This window comes from Haematobia irritans, chromosome 3, assembly GCF_050003625.1.
Source record: "Haematobia irritans isolate KBUSLIRL chromosome 3, ASM5000362v1, whole genome shotgun sequence".
Taxonomy (NCBI): Eukaryota; Metazoa; Arthropoda; class Insecta; order Diptera; family Muscidae; genus Haematobia; species Haematobia irritans.
Window position 1 is genome coordinate 108,019,828 of NC_134399.1, and position 23,023 is coordinate 108,042,850.

Below are 23,023 nucleotides of genomic sequence, written 5' to 3' on the forward strand. Positions count from 1 at the left end.
TCAAAATCAATATGAAAACCTTCTTCGCTATTTTTGCCTTATTCTTGGTAGCCGCCCAGGCTGGTACCATTGACAATGCCGCCATCAACTATGAAGGCATGGTCGATGACATTTTAGCCGAAATGGGCCAAATCGCCAAGGATGCCGCTGTAGCTTTGCAACATTCCGTTGAGGACATTGTTTTGGATCCTTTGCATCAGGTTGAGGAGGTCGTCGAAAGCATTGAAGCCCGCCGTGAAGAAAGTGATGTCTGTGTTGCCGCCCAAGACGAGAAAGTTACTGCCACCGTTGATGCCATGCACCGTGATATGGGTGTATGCGGTGTTGTTGCTGCCAAGTCCTCTGCCCAAATTATGAGCGACATCAGTGAAGCTACCCAACAATTGGTATTCGATGGCTATGATGTTCTCTCCACCTACAACAAATGCCGCAATTATAAAAATAGCGTCTTGAAGAACTCTTGCTATGCTCGTTTGACCATTAAGGCTACTTTGTACATGAACAATGCCCGCAAATCGATCAAGACCATCCGTAAGAGCACCAGTGAACGTCTTCCTGCTGTTGTCTCCGATGCCGATGTTTGCACCCACACCGCTGCCGAAGTTGCTGTTTTGGAATTGGACAATATCCATGCCACCATCGATGCTTGCATTTCAAATAACTAAAGAGGTTTACGTAAAATCTGTCCCCTTTAAAGTAGGGATTTAAACCAACTTTATGTTTTATTTTTAAATAAAGAACATAATTGCAAGTAATATGTGTGTCCAATGTGTCATATATTGCCCATTTGGAATTTAATAGATTCAATGGAAACGATGTGTATATTTGATAGAAGAAGTCATTGTACTTCATCACAACCGTCTTCCAAAATCCATCGACCCGAAACCATTATAGTAACCGGGATAATATCTGAAGTTTTTAGAACATTAGCACATCTAGTACGAGCATATTCTTGGAGCTTTTGCATCCATTGGATTTTTCCCATCGGTCATTCGACATCCTAATAGTCTTCTCGTTCAGTATGAGGTTGATGGCAGTTAGAGACCTGCTGTTAGAGATTCTAGTTGCCCTAGTTTCCGCTCATTAGGTTTGATGTTACCTGATATCAGGTACACCATATTTAGTGAATATTGACCTGTTCAGTCATCTAAATGTGGGACTTGCCGAGATTTTCGAGTTAAGGAAAAGTTTAAAGTCGGGCGGGCCAACTATATTATACCCTGCACCACTTTGTAGATCTAAATTTTCGATACCATATCACATCCGTCAAATGTGTTGGGTGCTATATATAAAGGTTTGTCCCAAATACATACATTTAAATATCACTCGATTTGGACAGAATTTGATAGACTTTTACAAAATCTATAGACTCCAAATTTAAGTTGGCTAATGCACTAGAGTGGAACACAGTGTAGGGCAGGGTATAAATATGGGAAACATTTAAATCTAAAGCAATTTTAAGGAAACTTCGCAAAAGTTTATTTATGATTTAACGCTCGATATATATGTATTAGAAGTTTAGGAAAATTAGAGTCATTTTTACAACTTTTCGACTAAGCAGTGGCGATTTAACAAGGAAAATGTTGGTATTTTGACCATTTTTGTCGAAATCAGAAAAAATATATATGGGAGCTATATCTAAATCTGAATATAGGCACACATGACTATATTACTAATTGTACTCCTAGTGCAAAATTTCAACCAAATTGGGCCAAAACTCTGGCTTCTGGGGCCATATAAGTCCATATCCGGAAAAAAATATATATGGAAGCTATATCTAAATCTGAACCGATTTCAATCAAATTTGGCACACATGACTATACTACCAATTGTACTCCTTGTGCAAAATTTCAAGCTAATCGGGATAAAAGTCTGGCTTCTGGGTCCATATAAGTGCATATCGGGCGAAAGATATATATGGGAGCTATATCTAAATCTGAATCGATTTCAACCAAATTTGGCACGCATAGCTACAATGCCAAATCTACTTCCTGTGCAAAATTTCAACCAAATTGGGCCAAAACTCTGGCTATTAGAACCATATTAGTCCATATCGTGCGAAAAATATATATGGAAGCTATATCTAAATCTGAACCGATTTCAATCAAATTTGGCACACATGAATATACTACCAATTGTACTCCTTGTGCAAAATTTCAACCAAATTAGGCCAAAAATCTAGCTTCTGGGGCCATATAAGCCCATATCGGGCGAAAGATATATATGGGAGCTATATCTAAATCTCAATCGATTTCAACCAAATTTGGGACGCATAGCTATAATGCTAAATCTACTCCCTGTGCAAAAATTTCAACCAAATTGGGCCAAAACTCTGGCTTTTAGGAGCATATTAGTCCATATCGGTCAAAAAATATATATGGGAGCTAAATCTGAACCGATTTCAATCAAATTTTGCACACTTGACTATACTACTAATTGTACTCCTAATGGGAGCCACCGTGGTGCTATGGTTAGCATGCCCGCCTTGCATACACAAGGTCGTGGGTTCGATTCCTACTACGACCGAACACCAAAAAGTTTTTCAGCGGTGGATTATCCCACCTCAGTGATGCTGGTGACATTTCCGAGGGTTTCAAAGCTTCTCTAAGCGGTTTCACTGGAATGTGGAACGCCGTTCGGACTCGGCTATAAAAAGGAGGTCCCTTGTCATTGAGCTTAACATGGAATCGTGCAGCACTCAGTGATAAGAGAGAAGTTCACCACTGTGGTATCACAATGGACTGAATAGTCTAAGTGTGCCTAATACATCGGGCTGCCACATAACCTAACCTAACCTAATGCAAAATTTCAACCAAATCCGGCAAAAAACTGGCTTCTGGGGTCATATAAGTGCATATCGGGCGAAAGATATATGGGAGCTATATCTAAATCTGAACCGATTTCAATCTAATTTTGCACACTTGACTAGACTAAGTGTTATGTTTGTACAAAATTTCAAGCAAATCGGTATAAAACTCTGGCTGCTGGGTCCATATTAGTGCATATCGGGCGAAAGATATATATAGCTATATCTAAATCTAAACCGATTTCTTCCAAAATCAATTGGGTTCTATTGTGACCCAAATTAGGAACATGTGTCAAATTTGAAGACGATTGGACTTAAATTGCAACCTAGACTTTGATCACAAAAATGTGTTCACAGACAGACGGACGGACGGACAGACGGACATGGCTATATCGACTCAGGGACCCACTCTGAGCATTATTGCCAAAGACACCATGTGTCTATATCTTGGGCATGCTAACCATTGTACCACGGTGGTGCAAACTAGAAACGTTAAGTCTATGAAGTCAACGATTGGAAATTTTTAAAATTTCAATTAAAACATGCATTGATACAATTAACTTTTTAATCAAACTCGGATGAGTAAGCCATTTAAAATTTTTTATTTTTATACCCTCCACCATAGGATAGGGTGTATATTAACTTTGTCATTCCGTTTGTAACACATCGAAATATTGCTCTAAGACCCCATAAAGTATATATATATATATTCTGGGTCGTGGTGAAATTCTGAATCGATCTAAGCATGTCCGTCCGTCCGTCTGTTGAAATCACGCTAACTTCCGAACGAAACAAGCTATCGACTTGAAACTTGGCATAAGTAGTTGTTGTAGATGTAGGTCGGATGGTATTGCATATGGGCCATATCGGACCACTTTTACGTATAGCCCCCATATAAACCGACCCCAGATTTGGTTTGGAGATCCTCTTGGAGGCAAAATTCATCCGATCTGGTTGAAATTTGGTATGTGGTGTTAGTATATGGTCTATAACAACCGTGCAAAAATTGGTCCATATTGGTCCATAATTATATATAGCCCCCATATAAATCGATCCCCAGATTTGACCTCCGGAACCTCTTGGAGGAGCAAAATTTGTCCGATTCGGTTGAAAATTGGTACATTGCGCTAGTATATGGCCGCTAAGAGCCATGCAAAAATTGGTCCATGTCGGTCTATAGTTATATATAGCCAATGGCCAATCACACAAAAATTGGTCCATGTCGCCAAAACTAATCTACCAAAATTTTATTTCTATTAAAAATTTTGTCAAAATGTTAGTACTATAGAAAGTTTTGTCAAAATTTTATTTCTGTAGAAAATTTTGTCAAAATTTTATTTCTATAGAAAATTTTGTCAAAATTGTATTTCTATAGAAAATTTTATCAAAATTTTATTTCTATAGATAATTTTGTCAAAATTTTATTTCTATAGAAAATTTTGAAAAAGTTTTATTTCTATAGATAATTTTGTCAAAATTTTATTTCTATAGAAAATTTTGTCGAACTGAATTATATACGTATTTAATCTACCCTTTTTATACCCTTCACCACTACTGTGGTACAGGTTATAATAAGTTTGTGCGCCAAGAAGGAAAAGTCTGAGACCAATCGTTTAGTATACCGATCGTCTTAGAATTAAATTCTGAGTCGATTTAGCGATGTCCGTCTGTCTGTCTGTCTGGCTGTCTGTCTGTCCGTCCGTCTGTCTGTCTGTTCATGTATTTTTGTGCTCAAAGTACAGGTCGCAGTTTAAGTCCGATCGTCCTCAAATTTGGCATAGGGTCGTTTTTTGGAACAAAGACAATCGCTATTGATTTTTGAAAAACCGGTTCAGATTTAGATATAGCTGCCATATATATATTTATCCCCGATCTGGTCATAATTGGCGTATTTATCAACCGATGTTCTTCAAATTCAGTACATCCGAATATTTTATGAGTCTCGAAAAACTTGCAAAATATCAGCTAAATCGGTTCAGATTTAGATATAGCTCCCATATATATCTTTCGTCCGATTTAGACTCATATGACCACAGAGGCCAAAGGTTACTACCGAATTTCGTGAAATTTTGCATAAAGAGTAGAACTGACATTCTACCAATGCTTGGTAAATTTGATTGAAATCGGTTCAGATTTTGATATAGCGTTCGATATGCACTTATATGGCCTCAAAAGCCAGAGTTTTGCCGCGATTTAGTTCAAAATTTGCACAAGGAGTACGTTTAATAGTATCGATAAGTGTACCAAATTTGGTTGAAATCGGTTCAAATTTAGATATAGCTCCCATATATATCTTTCGTCCGATTTGAACTTATATGGTCTCAAAAGACAGAGTTTTGCCGTGATTTGGTTCAAATTTTGCACAAGGAGTACGTTTAACAGTATCGGTAAGTGTGCCAAATTTGGTTGAAATCGGTTCAGATTTAGATATAGCTCCCATATATATCTTTCGCCCGATTTAGACTCAAATGACTACGGGGGCCAAAGTTAAACTCCCATTTACGTGAAATTTTGCAGAGATAACAGAATTATTATTCTAACTATGCATGTCAAATTTAGTCGAAATCGGTTCAGATTATATATAGCTCCCGTTATATTTCATATTTTAGACCCATTTTCAATGGGATTTTCCTCCAATTGACTGCTTAGTTTCCACGGAGAATATATTTAATATGATATTTAAGTGTGCCAAGTTTAATCTAATTTGGTTCAGAATTAGATAAAGCCTCCATATATTCGTTTTTCCGGTTTATACAAATATGGCCAAAATTCCCACACACAAAATTCTGTAATAATTTCCCCATATCTTAGCAATATCCTACACACTGCAATGTCAGACTTTCCACAGAAGGTTAAAGTTAGGTTAAAGTGGCAGCCCGATTAAGATTCAGGCTCACTTAGACTATTCAGTCCATTGTGAACGGTTGAATTTTAAATGAGGCTCCAAGTCGCCCGACTTGACCAAATAATATATCACAACCCACACTTGACCACATATTTTGGCAAGATCTAACCAATATCCTTGTAAAATCGTCACTGCTGAGAAGCAAAAATTTATCGCCTGATAAATCGCAAATGCTCTTTTGTACAATTGCCTCAAAATTTCTCTCGCTTCATATTTTTCATATTTTTTTATTAACATTGTGTTTCATTCCAGGGCGTTAGCCGATTTCAATTTTAATTCTAGAGATTTTGTAGAAGTACAAAAAATTGTCTCCATTATAATTATTTGTATCTGGAAATGCAAACCATTATATAGCTCCCAGCAAATCTGAAGTAGTTGAGATGGTAACACCAATGTTGGTCTACATAGTGGTGAAGGGTATAATATAGTCGGCGCCGCCCGACTTTAGACTTTACTTACTTGTTTAATATATCCCCCGTATGGACTAACTTTCAATTTAGAAGACGGTGTTAAGGATTTTTTAAGATACCTTGCCATCGGCAAGTGTTACCGCAACCCAAGTAATTCGATTGTAGATGACAGTCTGTAGTAAAAGTTTCTATGCAATTTTATTTCTATAGAAAATTTTGTCAAAATTTTATTTCTATAGAAAATTTAGTTAAAATTTTATTTCTATAGAAAATGTTTTCCAAATTTTAATTCTATAGAAAATGTTGTCAAAATTTTATTTCTATAGAAACTTTAAACATAATGATATACGTATTTAATCGGCCTTTTTTAGTTTAATATATACCACGTATGGACTAACATATGTGGTATATATTATGGTGTTAGGAAGTTTTAAGATGCTTTGCCATCGGCAAGTGTTACCGCAACCCAAGTAATTCGATTGTGGATGACAGTCCTCAGTAGAAGTTTCTACGCAATCCATGGTGGAGGGTACACGCAAAGAAAAAAAAATCATTTGGAAAACGTGTACCGAAAACGTTTTTCTTTTGTTAGAGTTTTTTGAATTGCTTCGAAAAGTATACACTTTTATCACCAAAAAAATCGTTTGTTTCAAAATGTTTATTTTTATACCCTAAACCACATAGTGGTCAGGGTATAATAAGTTTGATCGGCCAAAAAATGTGCCTACCAGAAATATTGATTTTAGACCCCATAAAATATATACCGATCGACTCAGAATCACCTCCTGAGTCGATCTAGCGCTTGGTGTCCGTCCGTCTGTCCATGTATTTGTTGTTCACTGGATTCCGGTCGCAATTATTAACCGATTTTGATGAAATTTGGTACAGGGAGTTTTGTGGACACAAGGACGAACGCTATTGAATTTGGAAGAAATCGGATCAAATTTAGATATAGCTCCCATATATATGTATCGCCCGATTTCGACAAATGGGGTCACGTTGCGCGTTTTTTCTAACAGATCGTCACCAAATTTGGCAAAAGGTAATCTTTTCCATCGCCCTTCAAGTCTGCAAAAATTTCATCCAAATCGGTTCAGATTTAGATATAGCTCTCATATATATGTATCGCCCGATTTTCCCAAATTTGGCCACAAAACCTTTATTTAGCAACCGATCTTACTCAAAGTTGGCTAAATATAATCTTCTATAGTACTAACTATATGTGCAAAAAATTATCGAAATCGGTTCAGATTTAGCTATAGCTCCCATATATATGTACCGCCCGATTTTTCTAAATTTGGCCATAAAACCCTTATTTATCAACCGATCTTACCCAAATTTGGCTAAATGTAGTCTTCTTTAGCACTAACTATATGTGCAAAAAATCATCGAAATCGGTTCAGATTTAGATATAGCTCCCATATATATGTATAGCCCGATTTTCCCAAATTTGGCCATAGAACCCTTATTTATTAACCGATCTTACTAAAAGTTGGCTAGATCCAGTCCTTTATAGTACTACCTATATGTGCAAAATTTCATCGAAATCGGTTGAAATTTAGATATAGCTCCCATATATGTATCGCCCGATTTTGAAAAATTCGCCCTTATAACCTTATGTTTGACCATACAGGCCTCATTTCGTAACTGATCTTACTCAAATCTTGTACAAGGTAACCTTTTGTAGTATTAATCAAACCCGCAAAATATTATGCAAATTGGTTCAGATTTAGATATAGCTTCCATATATATGCATCGCTCGATTTTCCCAAATTTGGCCATAGTACTCTTATTTATTAACCAATGTTACTCAAATTTCAAATGTTGATGTACTAGCCGATCGTACTTATACGTACTTGTAGCTCTTACATAAGAATATTGCTCGATTTTTTAAAATTTGTATTTATTACCCACACTAATTTAACGATTTTCTCTTTTTTAATAATGGGCTCAATATTTGTGGCATACTAGCTCCGTAGGCGCAATATCAACACAGCCAGTATTGCTAGAAGTAGGGGAAATTCCCTATATGTAGGGTTTTTCTAATATTTAGCGGGCCACAATGTGGGACATTTTCACTCAACACAATTTGTAATAATTTTTAAAAGCCGGCAAGGCTTGATCTTTAACAATGTGTGGTAAACTTTATTCCTGTAGAAAGTTTTGTCAACATTTTATTTCTATAGAACATTTTGTCAAAATTTCGTTTATATCAAACACTGTTCTTTTCTGGGTCTAGGTCTTTAATAAGACACATTTTACAGTTCACAGTAAAAATTTAATATAGTAGAATGTAATGTTGAACATTTTTTTCGGAATCTTCCGACCATACCTGGAATATATGAAAAAAAAAAACTTTGGTCGAAGCAGGGATCGAACCCACGACCCTTGGCATGCAAGGCGGACGTAGCAACCACTGCTCCACGGTGCCCAACTAAATGTATTTTTCTGTTAAATAAACTTTGTTTAATCGCCTCGTGGGCGCCGCAAGCTATGCTATATAAATATAACTTATACGGCTATATAGCTCAGTGGATAGTGTGTTGGCTTACTAATTGCATGGTCCGTGGTTCGATTCTCCGTTCAGGCGAAAGGTAAAAAAAAAATTAAATATATAAAATCGTATAATTTCTTCTACATTGTTTGTATTACAGAAAAAGGTGCTAATAACTAAAAAACTTCGTGGAAGAGAGAAAGATGTGAGGGAAAATGGAATTAGCTAGAAAAAATTTTTTTTGAAATAGTCTTTATGAAATTGTTTTTACATCCTGGAAAACAATAAACGTTTATCACAAAAAGTATATACTTTTCTTCCAAATACACTTCCTTTCAACGAAAAGCAAATGAGAAGCGAACTTTTTTTTGTCTAAAATTTCGTTTGGGAGGAAAGAATTATTTTTTTGCGTGTACATAAGTTTCGGCCTGGCCGATCTTACGGCCGTATATACTTGTTCTCTTTATGAATAATACATTAAAATCAAATATTTTAATATTTAGCCTATAGTCCTTTATTTTTAAGTACGGTTTTAACTCGTCTTGACATACTTTTTTACAAAGTTTTCTATTATTTCCTTTGGAATATCCGAGTAATTGAGCTGAACTTGTCTCATCGCTATTTTTAGTGGTCTTTGGTGTAATCCCAGCGCCTTTTAACCAGAGACCATAAATCCTTAATGGGAATGGGATCGAGCATTCGACAACTTTGTTCCAACTATCATTTCATTACTATTTTGTAAGTATGCTTGGGTTCGCTGTCTTGTTGAAAAACAACTTGCTCCTCAAGGTAGGCAAAAACCTCCACACACTTAGACAAATTTGATTGCAAAATATCAAAGGAGTCCCCTTTTCTATGATTTCTTCAATTTTATCCATCGGCCAAGTGTGCCCTCATCTCTAGACCATGAAGTTTTCCCCTCCATTATTAACGGTTAGCTTGGCGTGGTGTTTTTGGAGACTTTATTATTTCAAGGTCGTTACCAGTAATATTCCGAGGCCGTTACCAGTAATATTCCGAGGCCGTTACCAGTAATGTTCTTTTGCATCGGTTCTAGTTTATTTTTGTTTCATAATGTCATATAGCTTATTTCCAGTCATCAACGGTCTAATCTTTGGGGCCATAATTATACATTTTCTATTTAATAAATATTGCAAAAAGTGAAAACATGCACTCAGTTTTGCTCCCCACTGTGTATGTTTGTATGAACATTTTAAAATAATATATACTTACATCCACTAGATTTGATCATAAAATGTGCAGAATTTCGATTTATGACTGAACTGATAACACAATGTTTGTTTTTATATGATAAATAATAAAACATCAACATGGAGTTTTGGAGAATACTTGCGTTAAAACATGCCAATTACAAAAATATTCAAAAAAACATCCAATTTTTTTTTAATTTATTCTTTATGTAAATATAAAATATACATGGCAGAATTAAGTAAATAATATTTGTTTTAAATTTGTATTTCACCGGGCCTTAACCATATCCTCAAGGTACATAATGGTAATCAGAACCAACATTGCAAGGGCATGGAGGTCTGTCTTTTTCGTCGGGTATTTCATATTCCGGTTCATATTCATAACAGCTTTCCTTGACGCATGGAATATCGTCTGACGAGTAAATTCCTCCATAAATATCGTTTGCTTTCACTGCCACCAAGTATAGGGCCAATATAATGAAAATCACGTAAATAGCTCTCATGTTGATGAAAGGTATATTAATGCAACTGTTTGCAGGTGAAGTAAACATTCTCTTTTTATAACAATTTGAATATTGATTGATTAGCAATTAGAGACAAAGCGGCCTTCATCATTTTGGAAATAGCTACGTGTATCCAAATTCGACGCCATAATGATTAGAGCAATTCATATCATAGTATTTTATTAACCTTTGTTAGGAAATGCATTGAATTAATATTTCAATACACTTTCCCAGAAATAAGAAGTATATAGGGCCGTAAGTTCGGCCAGGCTGAAGCTTATGTACCCTCCACCATGGATTGCGTAGAAACTTCTTCTAAACACTGTCATCCACAAACAAATTACTTAAGTTGCGGTAGCGCTTGCCGATGGCAAGGTATCTTAAAACCTCCTAACACCGTGTTCTAAATTGTATGTAAGTCCATACGTGGTCTATATTAAATCAAAAAGATCGATTAAATACGTATATTATTCAGTTTGACAAAATTTTCCATAGAAATAAAATTTTCACAAAATTTTCTATAGAAATGAAATTCTGACAAAATTTTCTATAGAAATAAAATTTTGACAAAATATTCTATTAAAATAAAATTTTCTATAGAAATAAAATTTTGGTAGATTATATTTGGCTCGAGTGGCAACCATGATTATGAACCGATATGGACCAATTTTTGTGGGATTGGAGATCGGCTATATATAACTATAGACCGATATGACCGAAATCCGAATTGCCGGGCCTCAATCTTGACACCTGCCATCAGATTTGTACAGCCACCTTGTCCACCTTCTTCGCCGCAGAAAGCCAGTTTGCCTTGAACTGCTGCTCGTCCTTAGCAGTTTTTATACCCTCCATCATAGGATGGGGGTATATTAACTTTGTCATTCCGTTTGTAACACATCGAAATATTGTTCTAAGACCCCATAAAGTATATATATTCTGGGTCGTGGTGAAATTCTGAGTCGATCTAAGCATGTCCGTCCGTCCGTCCGTCCTTCCGTCTGTTGAAATCACGCTAACTTCCGAACGAAACAAGCTATCGACTTGAAACTTGGCACAAGTAGTTGTTATCGATGTAGGTCGGTTGGTATTGAAAATGGGCCATATCGGTTCACTTTTACGTATAGCCCCCATATAAGGGGACCCTCAGATTTGGCTTGTGGAGCCTCTAACAGAAGCATATTTCATCCGATCCGGCTGAAATTTGGTACATGGTGGTGGTATATGGTCTCTAACAACCATGCAAAAATTGGTCCACATCGGTCCATAATTATATATAGCCCCCATATAAACCGATCCCCAGATTTGTCTTGCGAAGTTTCCAAGAGAAGCAAATTTCATCCAATCCGGTTGTAATTTGGAACGTGGTGTTAGTATATGATCGTGCCAGAATTGGCCCATATCGGTCCATAATTATATATAGCCCCATATAAAACATTCTCCAGATTTGACCTCCGGAGCCTCTTGGAGGAGCAAAATTCATCCGATCCGGTTCAAATTAGGCACGTGGTGTTAGTATATAAACGCTAACAACCATACCAAAATTGGTCCAATCACACAAAAATTGGTCCATATCGGTTCATAATCCTGTTTGCCACCAGAGCCAAAAATAATGTACCAAAATTTTATTTCTATAGAAAATTTTGTCAAAATTTTATTTCTATAGAAAATTTTGTCAAAATTTTATTTCTATAGAAAATTTTGTCAAAATTTTATTTCTAGAGAAAATTTTGTTAAAATTTTATTCGGTTCATAATAAAATTTTCATCATTGTCAAAATTTTATTTCTATAGAAAATTTTGTCAAAATTTTATTTCTATAGCAAATTTTGTTCAAATTTTATTCGGTTCATAATCATGGTTGCCACTCGAGCCAAAAATAATCTACCAAGATTTTATTTCTATAGAAAATTTTGTCAAAAGTTTATTTCTCTAGAAAATTTTGTTAAAATTTTATTTCTGTAGAAATTTTTGTCAAAATTTTCTTTCTATACAAAATTTTGTCACAATTTTTATTTCTATAGAAAATTTTGTGAAAATTTTATTTCTATAGAAAATTTTGTTAAAATTTTATTTCTGTAGAAAATTTTGTCAAAATTGTATGTCTACTTTGTCAAACTGAATTATATACGTATTGGATCGATCTTTTTTGATTTAATATATACCACGTATGGACTTACATACAATTTAGAAGATGGTGTTAGGAGGTTTTAAGATACCTTGCCTTCGGCAAGCGTTACCGCAACTTAAGTAATTCGATTGTGGATGGCAGTGTATAGATGAAGTTTCTACGCAATCCATGATGGAGGGTACATAAGCTTCGGCCTGGCCGAACTTACTATACTTGTTTTGTCTTCTTTAGGTTCCGCTTGACAATAGCCCAGTATTTCTCAATTGGGCGCAGCTCTGGCGTGTTGGGAGGGTTCTTGTCCTTGGGAACCACCTGCACGTTGTTGGCGGCGTACCACTCCATGGCCTTTTTACCGTAATGGCAAGATGCCAAATCCGGCCAAAACAGTACGGAACAACCGTGTTTCTTCAGGAAAGGCAGCAGACGTTTATTCAAATACTCTTTCACGTAAATTTCTTGGTTGACAGTCCCGGAAGCTATGAAAATGCTGCTTTTCAAGCCACAGGTACAGATGGCTTGCCAAACCAGATATTTCTTTGCGAACTTTGAGAGTTTTATGTGCTTGAAAATATCTGCTACCTTTCCCCTTCCTTTTGCCGTATAAAACTCCTGTCCCGGAAGCTGCTTGTAGTCGGCTTTGATGAAGGTTTCGTCGTCCATTACTTCGCAGTCAATCTTCGTCAGCATCGTCGTGTACAGCCTCCGGGATCGCGCTTTGGCCGTCGTATTTTGTTTATCATCGCGATTTGGAGTCACTACCTTCTTGAAGTCGATAGTCCGGCTCGTTTTTTGGCTCGATGCACGGTTGTAGACGATACACCCAGCTTATTTGCGGCATCTCGGATAGAGAGGTTAGGGTTTCGCTTGAAACTACCGGCAACTCTCTTTGTCGTCTCAGCGGCTTCCGGTTTTCGATTTCCCCCGATCCAGACTTCCTGGCTATCGACAAACGTTCCCCAAACACTTTAATTACATTTGTAACGGTTGTTTTGGCAACTTTTAGCGATTTTGCCAGCTTTGCGTGCGAGTAGCTCGGATTTTCGCGATGCGCTAGCAAAATTTTGCTCTTCTTGCTTGGACGGCATTTTGACAACTGAAGAGTGAATTCCAAAATCAAAATAGGAGCAACATTCTACACACACACATCTTCAAAATGAGGGGTGTTCAGGTTTTTTAAATGCAAAATTGAAAGAAATACGTCAAGTTTATATTGACCAAATTTTGACCGTGTCACCCTTTATGGGGGCTATATATAATTATGGACCGATATGGACCAATTCTGGCACGGTTGTTAGAGACCATATACTAACACCATGTTCCAAATTTCAACCGAATCGGATGAAATGTGCTTCTCTTAGAGGCTCAGCAATCCAAATCGGGGGACCGGTTTAATTGGGGTCTATATATAATTATGGACCGATGTGGGCCAATTTTTGCATGGTTGTTAGAGACCATATACCAACATCATGTACCAAATTTCAGGCGGATCGGATGAAATTTGTTTCGTAGATGAATTTTGTTCTTCCAAAAGGCTCCGGAGGTCAAATCTGTGGATCGGTTTATATGGGAGCTACATATAATAGTGGCGCCGATATGGACCAATTCTTGCACGGTTGTTAGAGACCATATACTAACACCTCGTACCAAATTTCAACCGAATCGGATGAATTTCGCTCTACCCCGAGGCTCCGGAGATCAAATCTGGGGATCGTTTTATATGGGGGCTATATATATATATAATTATGGACCGATATGGACCAATTTTTGCATGGTTGACCATATACTGACCATATACTAACACCATGTACCGAATTTCAGCCGGATAGAATGAAATGTGCTTCTCTTAGAGGCTCCGCGATCCAAATCGGGGGATCGGTTTATTTGGGGGCTATATATAATTATGGACCGACGTGGACCAATTTTTGCATGGTTGTTAGAGACCATATACCAACACCACGTACCAAATTTCAGCCGGATCGGAAATTAGGTTAGGTTAGGTTAGGTGGCAGCCCGATGTATCAAGCTCATTTAGACTATTCAACTTCTCTCTTATCACTGAGTGCTGCCCGATTCCATGTTAAGCTCAACGACAAGGGACCTCCTTTTTATAGCCGAGTCCGAACGGCGTTCCACATTGCAGTGAAACCACTTAGAGAAGCTTTGAAACCCTCAGAAATGTCACCAGCATTACTGAGGTGGGATAATCCACCGCTGAAAAACTTTTTTGGTGTTCGGTCGAAGCAGGAATCGAACCCACGACCTTGTGTATGCAAGGCGGGCATGCTAACCATTGTACCACTGTGGCTCCCTTAGAGGCTTCGCAAGCCAAATCTGAGGGTCGGTTTATATGGGCGCTACACGTAAAAGTGGTCCTATATGGCCCATTTGCAATACCATCCGACCTACATCAATGAGAATTACTTATGCCTAGTTTCCAGTCGATAGCTTGTTCCGTTCGGAAGTTTGCGTGATTTCAACAGACGGACGGATGGACGTGGCTTATCGACTCAGAATTTCACCACTTCACATCACTTTATGGGGTCTTAGAGCAATATTTCTAGGTGTTACAAACGGAATGATAAAGTTAATATACCCCCATCCTATGGTTGAGAATATAATTTTGACCAAAATTTTTATATAAATAAAATGTTGACAACATGTTCTATGGAAATAAAATTTTGAATTTTTTTTTATAGAAATAACATTTTGACAACATTTTCTATAGATATAAAATTTGGATGAAATACTTCCGATAGAAATAAAATTTTGCCCAAAATTTTCTATAGAAATATTATTTTCTATAGAAATAAAATGTTGACCAAAATTTTCTATAGAAATAAAATCTTGACAAAATTTACAAATTTTTCTATAAATTCAATATAAAATATTTCTTTCGAATAAACAAAATATTTTTTTATACAAAGTTGATTAACAACTTCAAAATAAAATAAGATATTTTTAATTTGATAAATTTTTGGTAAAAAAAAATCCAAATTTTGTAAGATTACTGTTGGCACGAGTAGCAACCGTGATAGAGTATCAAAATATAAGCAAATCTAAACTGTTGGCAACACTCTGAAGTAAAACCACGGCGAGGCATTTCATTTAAAAAAAATTATCACCTATTAATGACACGTCAGAAAATAGTCCAACAGGTACTTTCTATATGTCCCAATTATCAAATAATAAAATTAATCTCTCTTTGCGAAATTTTAGGCCTCAAATATAAAAAGTATATTGGAGACATTTTTGTCAAACAATGGATAATAAATGTGTGCAATATGCATGTTATCGTTCTTTATATGAGATTGGTATGGTAATTTAGTGGGAAAATATATCAACGATAGAACCAAAAACAAATGCTATATCAATATCATAGTTCTATCCATTTGCATTGGACATTGATATAAAAACAACATTACGGAGTAAATTCTATGCCAGTTATCCTTAAGCAATCAAACAACATGAGAATACTTTCCATATTTTTATCGATTTTGGCTTTATGCCTTGTGACTGTGAAATCAAGTACCCTACTCGAAGATGCCTTTCATGAACAGGATGATCTATTATATGATGGTGGATGTAACGTTGCGAGTGGAGGCGGTTTGGGTTTGCGTGAATGTGGCAACATATGTCGTGACGAAGATACTGAATTACCCTATGACTGTACCAAACCTGGCATGTGCATACCTGAAAGAGATTACCGATAAACACAATAGACTTATAAATAGTGATCAATAAATATAATGTGACTTAGAATTTAGTTGATTAAGTTTTTATTTTTATCTGAACTATATTTATGTGGTGTAGCAACCACGTTTGCCACTCAAGCCACAAATAATTTACCAAAACTTTCAGAAAATTTTACCAAAAACCTACAAAACAAAATAATCTTATTTTAAAAATTTTTATTTCTATAGAAAATACTCTCAAAATATAATTTCTATTGAAAATATTATAAAAATTTTATTTCTACAGAAAATTTTGTCAAAATTTTATTTCTACAGAAAATTTTCTCAAAATTTTATTTCTATGGAAAATTTTACCAAAATTTTATACATATAGAATATTATTTCTATAGAAAATTTTGTCAATATTTTGTAAACAATTTATTTACATAGAAAATTTTGTTGAAATTTTATTTTTCTAGAAAATTTTGTTAAAATTTTATTTCTATAGAAAAATTTGTTAAAATTTTATTTCTATAGAAAATTTTCTCTAAATTTTATTTATATAGACATTTATCTCAAAATTTTATTTCTATAGAAATATTTTTCAAACTTTTATTTCTGTAGAACATTTTGTCAAAATTTTTATTCTATAGAAAAATTTGTCAAAATGTTATTTCTATAGAAAATTTTGTCAAAATCTTATATCGATAACAAATTTTGTCAACATCTTATTTCCATAGAAAATTTTATTTCTATAGAAAATTTTGTCAAAAGTTTTTTCTATATAGAATTTTGTCAAAATTTTATTTCTATAGAAAACGTTGTCCATATTTTTTTCCATTGAAATTTTTGTCAAAACTTTATTTACATAAAAAATTTTGTCAACATTTTATTTTTATAAAAAATTTTGTCAAAATCTTATAACATTTAACATTTATTATCGTACAAAGTGATACAAAAGTCAATAAATAGACCTAAAATCCTGCATCACAAAAAATGTAATAAAATATAAACTTCAACAATGGTATATATAAAAAAAAACTAGATAAAATCTTTAAGACAATGGTGTAGTAAATAGAAATAATAATAAAAAAAATATTTATAAATAGTAAAAATACTAAATGTTAAATATATATTAAGATATAGTAGATATCTCATACTAAGCGTTGAAAGAAAATTTTGTCAAAATTTTATTTCTATAGAAAATTTTGTCAAAATTTTATTTCTCTAGAAAATGTTATCAAAATGTTTATATCCTCCACCATAGAATGGGGGTATATTAAATTTGTCATTCCGTTTGTAACACCTCGAAATATTGCTCTAAAACCCCATAAAGTATATATATTCTGGGTCGTGGTGAAATTCTGAGACGATCTAAGCATGTCCGTCCGTCCACCCGTCTGTTGAAATCACGCTAACTTCCGAACGAAACAAGCTATCGACTTGAAACAGAAGCATATTTCATCGGATCCGGCTGAAATTTGGTACATGGTGTTGGTATATGGTCTCTAATAACCGTGCCAGAATTGGTCCATATCGGTCCATAATTATATATAGCTCCCATATGAACCGCTCTCCAGATTTGGCTTGCGGAGCCTCAAAGAGAAGCAAATTTCATCCGATCTTCCTGACATGTGGTACATAGTGTTGGTATATGGTCTCTAACAACCATGCAAAAATTGGTTCGCATCGGTCCATAGCATAATTATATAAAGCCCCCATATAAACCGATCCCCATATTTGGCTTGCGGAGCCTTAAAGAGAAACAAATTTCATCCGATCTTGCTGACATTTGGTACATAGTGTTGGTATATGGTCTCTATCAACCATACAAAAATTGGTCCACATCCGTCCATAATTTTATATACCTCCATATTAACCGATCCCCAGATTTGGCTTGCGGAGCCTCAAAGAGAAGAAAATTTCATCCGATCCGGCTGAAATTTGGTACATGATGTTGGTATATGGTCTCTAACAACCATGCAAAAATTGGTCCATATCGGTCCTTAATTATATATAGCCCCCATATAAACCGATCCCCAGATTTGGCTTGTGGAGCCTCTAAGAGAAGCATATTTCATCCGATCCGGCTGAAATTTGGTACATGGTGTTGGTATATGGTCTCTAAAAACCATGCTAAAACTGGTCCATATCGGTCCATAATTATATATAGCCACCATATAAACCGTTCTCCAGATTTGACCTCCGGAGCCTCTTGGAGGGCAAAATTCATCTGATCCGGTTCAAATGTGGAACGTGATGTTTGTATATAGCCGCTTACAGTCAAAAACAAACGGGAAACTATATATTTGTTTATCTAAAATTTAGGACGAAAGATCGGTCTTTTCAACACTTTCCAATACTACTAAATATTGATATATTTAATTTCGTGCAAACAAGAGGGCGTGGCAATGGGCGAATTGGTCCAACATTTTTATAATACGTTTTCCGCATCCCCACACACTTTCACAATTTCAGAGTTCTTGGTGCTTCTGTTGTTTTAATGCGTTCAAATCCTCTAATTGGCCCCATAGTACAATGTGAGAATGCGTGCTAATTAGAGCTGATCAAGTCTCCTTTGTTAAACACTAAATAGATTGGTTCCATTCATAAGCAATACTTCAAACTTTAATTCAAATTTTTGACATCTCAACTAGTTTATTATACATGTTACCAGGCAATGCAATTTTGTCATCCTTTAATATATTAAAATTCATGCAAATCCCACTGACAATTTAACTAAGATTTAACATTAATTTATTCATCGTACCAAATCTAGTTCGAGGTCACCATCATCACATGACTAATATTAAGCAGCATTGGGCCAAGCCTCTCCGTTTTGGGAAAAATATTTTCAAGAACCTTGACCATAAACTTTAACTTTAAATCAATGAAAACCTCCCATTGAATAAACTACAAAATGAAAACACTCAAAGTAATAAAAATATATTTGTAATAAAAAACAAAAACAACGATCATTTAATTTAACTGAAGATAACTTTAATATGGCTTTGTAGATGATGGAAATCTCTACAGTTGAAATTTACTCAATTCACACCAAGCTCACATAGGAGATTCTAGTTAGATACGTAGCGAGTGTTTATTCAAGCCTATCAGCTTTTCTCAATATCATAGAGAAGATGAGAAGTTGTTTTAGTTTAGAACTAAAATTTAATTGTGGTTCGCCTAGACAACTAGACTTAAGCACTATGTTTAATGGCAAAAACCAGTTTCTCCAAAGACATCATTATTAACCACGTGAACCTTTTTATTGCTTAAAAATATCATACATTCTAGTTAGAAAGAATGAAAAGGTAAATAAGTTAAAAAAGTCTATTTTATTGACTGACAATTTTAATTTCTTCTAAAATGTAAAAATTACTCAATTTGTATTAGAAAAACACAAATATTATAAATCTCTATATAAATAGAAATGACGGTTATGTTCGACAAACTAAAACAGGTACTGGACCGATTTTGATCAAGTTTTCGATTGCCACTGGAGCCAAAAAAAATCTACCAAAAATTTACCAATAATTTTATATTATCCGTTTACTTATTATATTATGATCACTCCTATGGTGTCTAAGTTATAACAATTTTTAGCTTGCACCAACAAGAGAAAGTTACTACTTCTACAAACAGGGAGACTTTGAAAGTAAAACGAAAATTAAATTTTTTAAAGATATTCAGACTTCATAGAAAATTTATTAAAAAAAAATATTTTTATAGAAAAATTTCTTAAAATTTTATTTCTATGGAAACTTTTCTTTCCTAAGAAAAATTTTAAAATTTTCTTTTCTATAGGAAAATTTTATTCCTATAGAAAACATTGTAACAATTTTATTCCTGCAAAAAAAAAAATAGTGACAATTATATTTCTATAGAAAATTTTGTCAAAATTTTATTTCTACAGAAAGTTTTATCAAAATGTTATTTCTATAGAAAATTTTGTCAACATTTTATTTCTATAGAAAATTTTGTCAAAATTTTACTTCTTTAGAAAATTTTGTCAAAATTTTATTTCTATAGAATGTTTTGTCTAAATTTTATTTTTATAGATTTTTTTTTCAATTTTTTTCTCTATAGAAAACATTGGTAACATTTTATTTCTATAGAAAATTTTGTCAACTTTTTATTTCTATAGAAAATTTTGTCAAAATTTTGTTTATTTAGAAAATTTTGTCAAAATTTTATTTATTTAGAAAATTTTGTCAAAATTTTATTTATTTAGAAAATTTTGTCAAATTTTTTTTCTATAAAAATTTTGTAAACATTTTATTTCTATAGAAAATTGCGTCAAAATTTTATTTCTATAGAAAATTTTTTACAAAATTTATTTCTATAGAAAATTTTTTACAAATTTTATTTCTATAGAATGTTTTGTCTAAATTTTATTTTTATAGAAAATTTTTTCTCTATGGAAAACATTGGTAAAATTTTATTTTTATAGAAAATTTTGTCAAAATTTTATTTCTGTAGAAAATTTTGTAAATTTTTTTTCTATAGAAAATTTTGTCAACATTTTATTTCTATAGAAAATTTACTTCTATAGAAAATTTTGTCAAAATTGTATTTCTATAGAAAATCTTGTCCACATTTTATTTCTATAACAAAATTGTCACAAGGAATTTGTCCTTAGAAAATTTTATCAAAATTTTATTTCTTTAGAAAATTTTGTCAAAATTTTATTTCAATAGAAAATTTAGTCAATATTTCATTTCTATAGACATTTTTGTCAAAATTTTATTTCTATAGAAAATTTTGTGAAAATTTTATTTCTATAGAAAATTTTCTCAATATTTGATTTCTATAGAAAATTTTCTCTATATTTGATTTCTATAAAAAATTTTGTCAAAATTTTATTTCTGTAGAAAATTTTGTCAAAAATGTATTTCCATTCGTTTTGTTTTGTTATTGTTGCTTTTGTTCTTTAAGCATCGTTGTTTTTTTTTTTGATTTCAGCTTAAAACCATGCATTAACCAAACTACAATTGCAGCTTAAGCAACAGAGGAAAAGAATGTTTGTCAAATTTATTTGGGCAAAGCCCTATAGACTGCAAGATGGTTGGATGGACGCATGTTTCGGAATTACCACATTCCTCATCAGCATCCTCTACTTGCAGCAAAACTATCAACCAATTATATGAATAAATTCAGGCAGTTCATTAAATCCAAAAGTGAACCACATTTGTACCTTCCGAAAAAAGGTTTTTCATGATACCCGGCTTATGCCGAAATAAATTCGTACAAACATTTATTTCTATAGAATGTTTTGTCAAAATTTTATTTTTATAGAATTTTTTTTCAATTTTTTTTCTCTATAGAAAACATTGGTAACATTTTATTTCTATAGAAAATTTTGTCAACTTTTTATTTCTATAGAAAATTTTATACAAATTTTATTTTTATAGAAATTTTTTTCAAATTTGTTCTCTATGGAAAGCATTGGTATAATTTTATTTCTATAGGAAAATTTGTCAAAATTTTATTTCTGTAGAAAGTTTTGTCAAAATTTTATTTCTATAGAAAATTTTTTACAAATTTTATTTCTAAAGAACATTTTTTACGAATTTCATATCTATAGAATGTTTTGTCTATATTTTATTTTTATAGAAAAATTTTTTAAATTGTTTCTCTGTGGAAAACATTGGTAAAATTTTATTTCTATAGAAATTTGTGTCAACATTTTATTTCTATAGAAAATTTTGTCAAAATTTTACTTCTAGAGAAAATTTTGTCAAAATTGTATAGAAAATCTTGTCCACATTTTATTTCTATAAAAATTTTTGTCACAAAAAATTTGTCCATAGAAAATTTTGTCAAAATTTTATTTCAATATAAATTTTACCCAAAATTTTATTTCAATAGAAAATTTAGTCAATATTTTATTTCTATAGACAGTTTTGAAAATTTATTTTATTTCTATAGACAGTCAATAGAAAATTTAGTCAATATTTTATTTCTATAGACAGTTTTGTCAAAATTTTATTTCTATAGAAAATTTTGTCAAAATTTTATTTCTATAGAAAATGTTCTCAATATTTTATTTCTATAGAAAATTTTCTCAATATTTTATTTCTATAGTAAATTTTGTCAAAGTTTTATTTCTGTAGAAAATTTTGTCAAAATTGAATTTCTATAGAAAATCTTGTCCACATATTATTTCTATAAAAAGTTTTGTTACAAGAAATTAGTCCATAGAAAATTTTATTTCTATAGAAAATTTGTCAAAATTTTATTTCTACAGAAAATTTAGTCAAAGTTTTATTTCTATAGAAAATTTTATCAAAATTTTATTTCTACAGACAATTTGTCACAATTTTATTTCTGTAGAAAATTTTGTCAAAACTGTATTTCTATAGAAAATCTTGTCCACATATTATTTCTATAAAAATTTTGTTATAAGAAATTTGTCCATAGAAAATTTTATTTCTATAGAAAATTTGTCAAAATTTTATTTCTATAGAAAATTTTGTCAAAATTTTATTTCTATAGACAATTTTGTCAAAATTTTATTTCTGTAGATAATTTTGTCAAATATCTCTATCTATAGAAAATTTTTGCGAAATTTTATATCTATAGCAAATTTTGTCACAATTCTATTTCTATAGAAAATTTTGTAAAAATTTTATTTCTATATAAAATTTTGTCAAAATTTTATTTCTATAGAAAATTTTGTCAAAATTTTATTTCTATAGAATGTTTTATCAAATTTTTTTCTGTAGAAAATTTTGTAAAAATTTTATTTCTATAGAAAATTTTTTACAAATTTTATTTCTATAGAATGTTTTATCAAAATTTTAGTTTTATAGAACATTTTTTTCTATAGAAAACATTGTCAAAATTTTATTTCTATGTGGACATTTTGTCAAAATTTTATTTCTATTTGGACA

General features: G+C 32.8%; 1 protein-coding gene across 1 annotated transcript; it reads left to right on the forward strand.

Annotated features, from left to right (window-relative positions):
• LOC142229680 (uncharacterized) lies at positions 1 to 755 on the forward strand. The gene has a single exon (XM_075300262.1). The coding sequence runs from the start codon at positions 12 to 14 to the stop codon at positions 663 to 665; it is 654 nt and encodes a 217-aa protein (XP_075156377.1). The 5' UTR covers positions 1 to 11; the 3' UTR covers positions 666 to 755.
• The last annotated feature ends 22,268 nt before the right edge of the window (positions 756 to 23,023 follow it).

What these genes read in the sequence shown, in the direction of transcription:
- LOC142229680 (XM_075300262.1), top strand. Translation starts at nt 12, where the DNA reads ATGAAAACCTTCTTCGCTATTTTTGCCTTATTCTTGGTAGCCGCCCAG.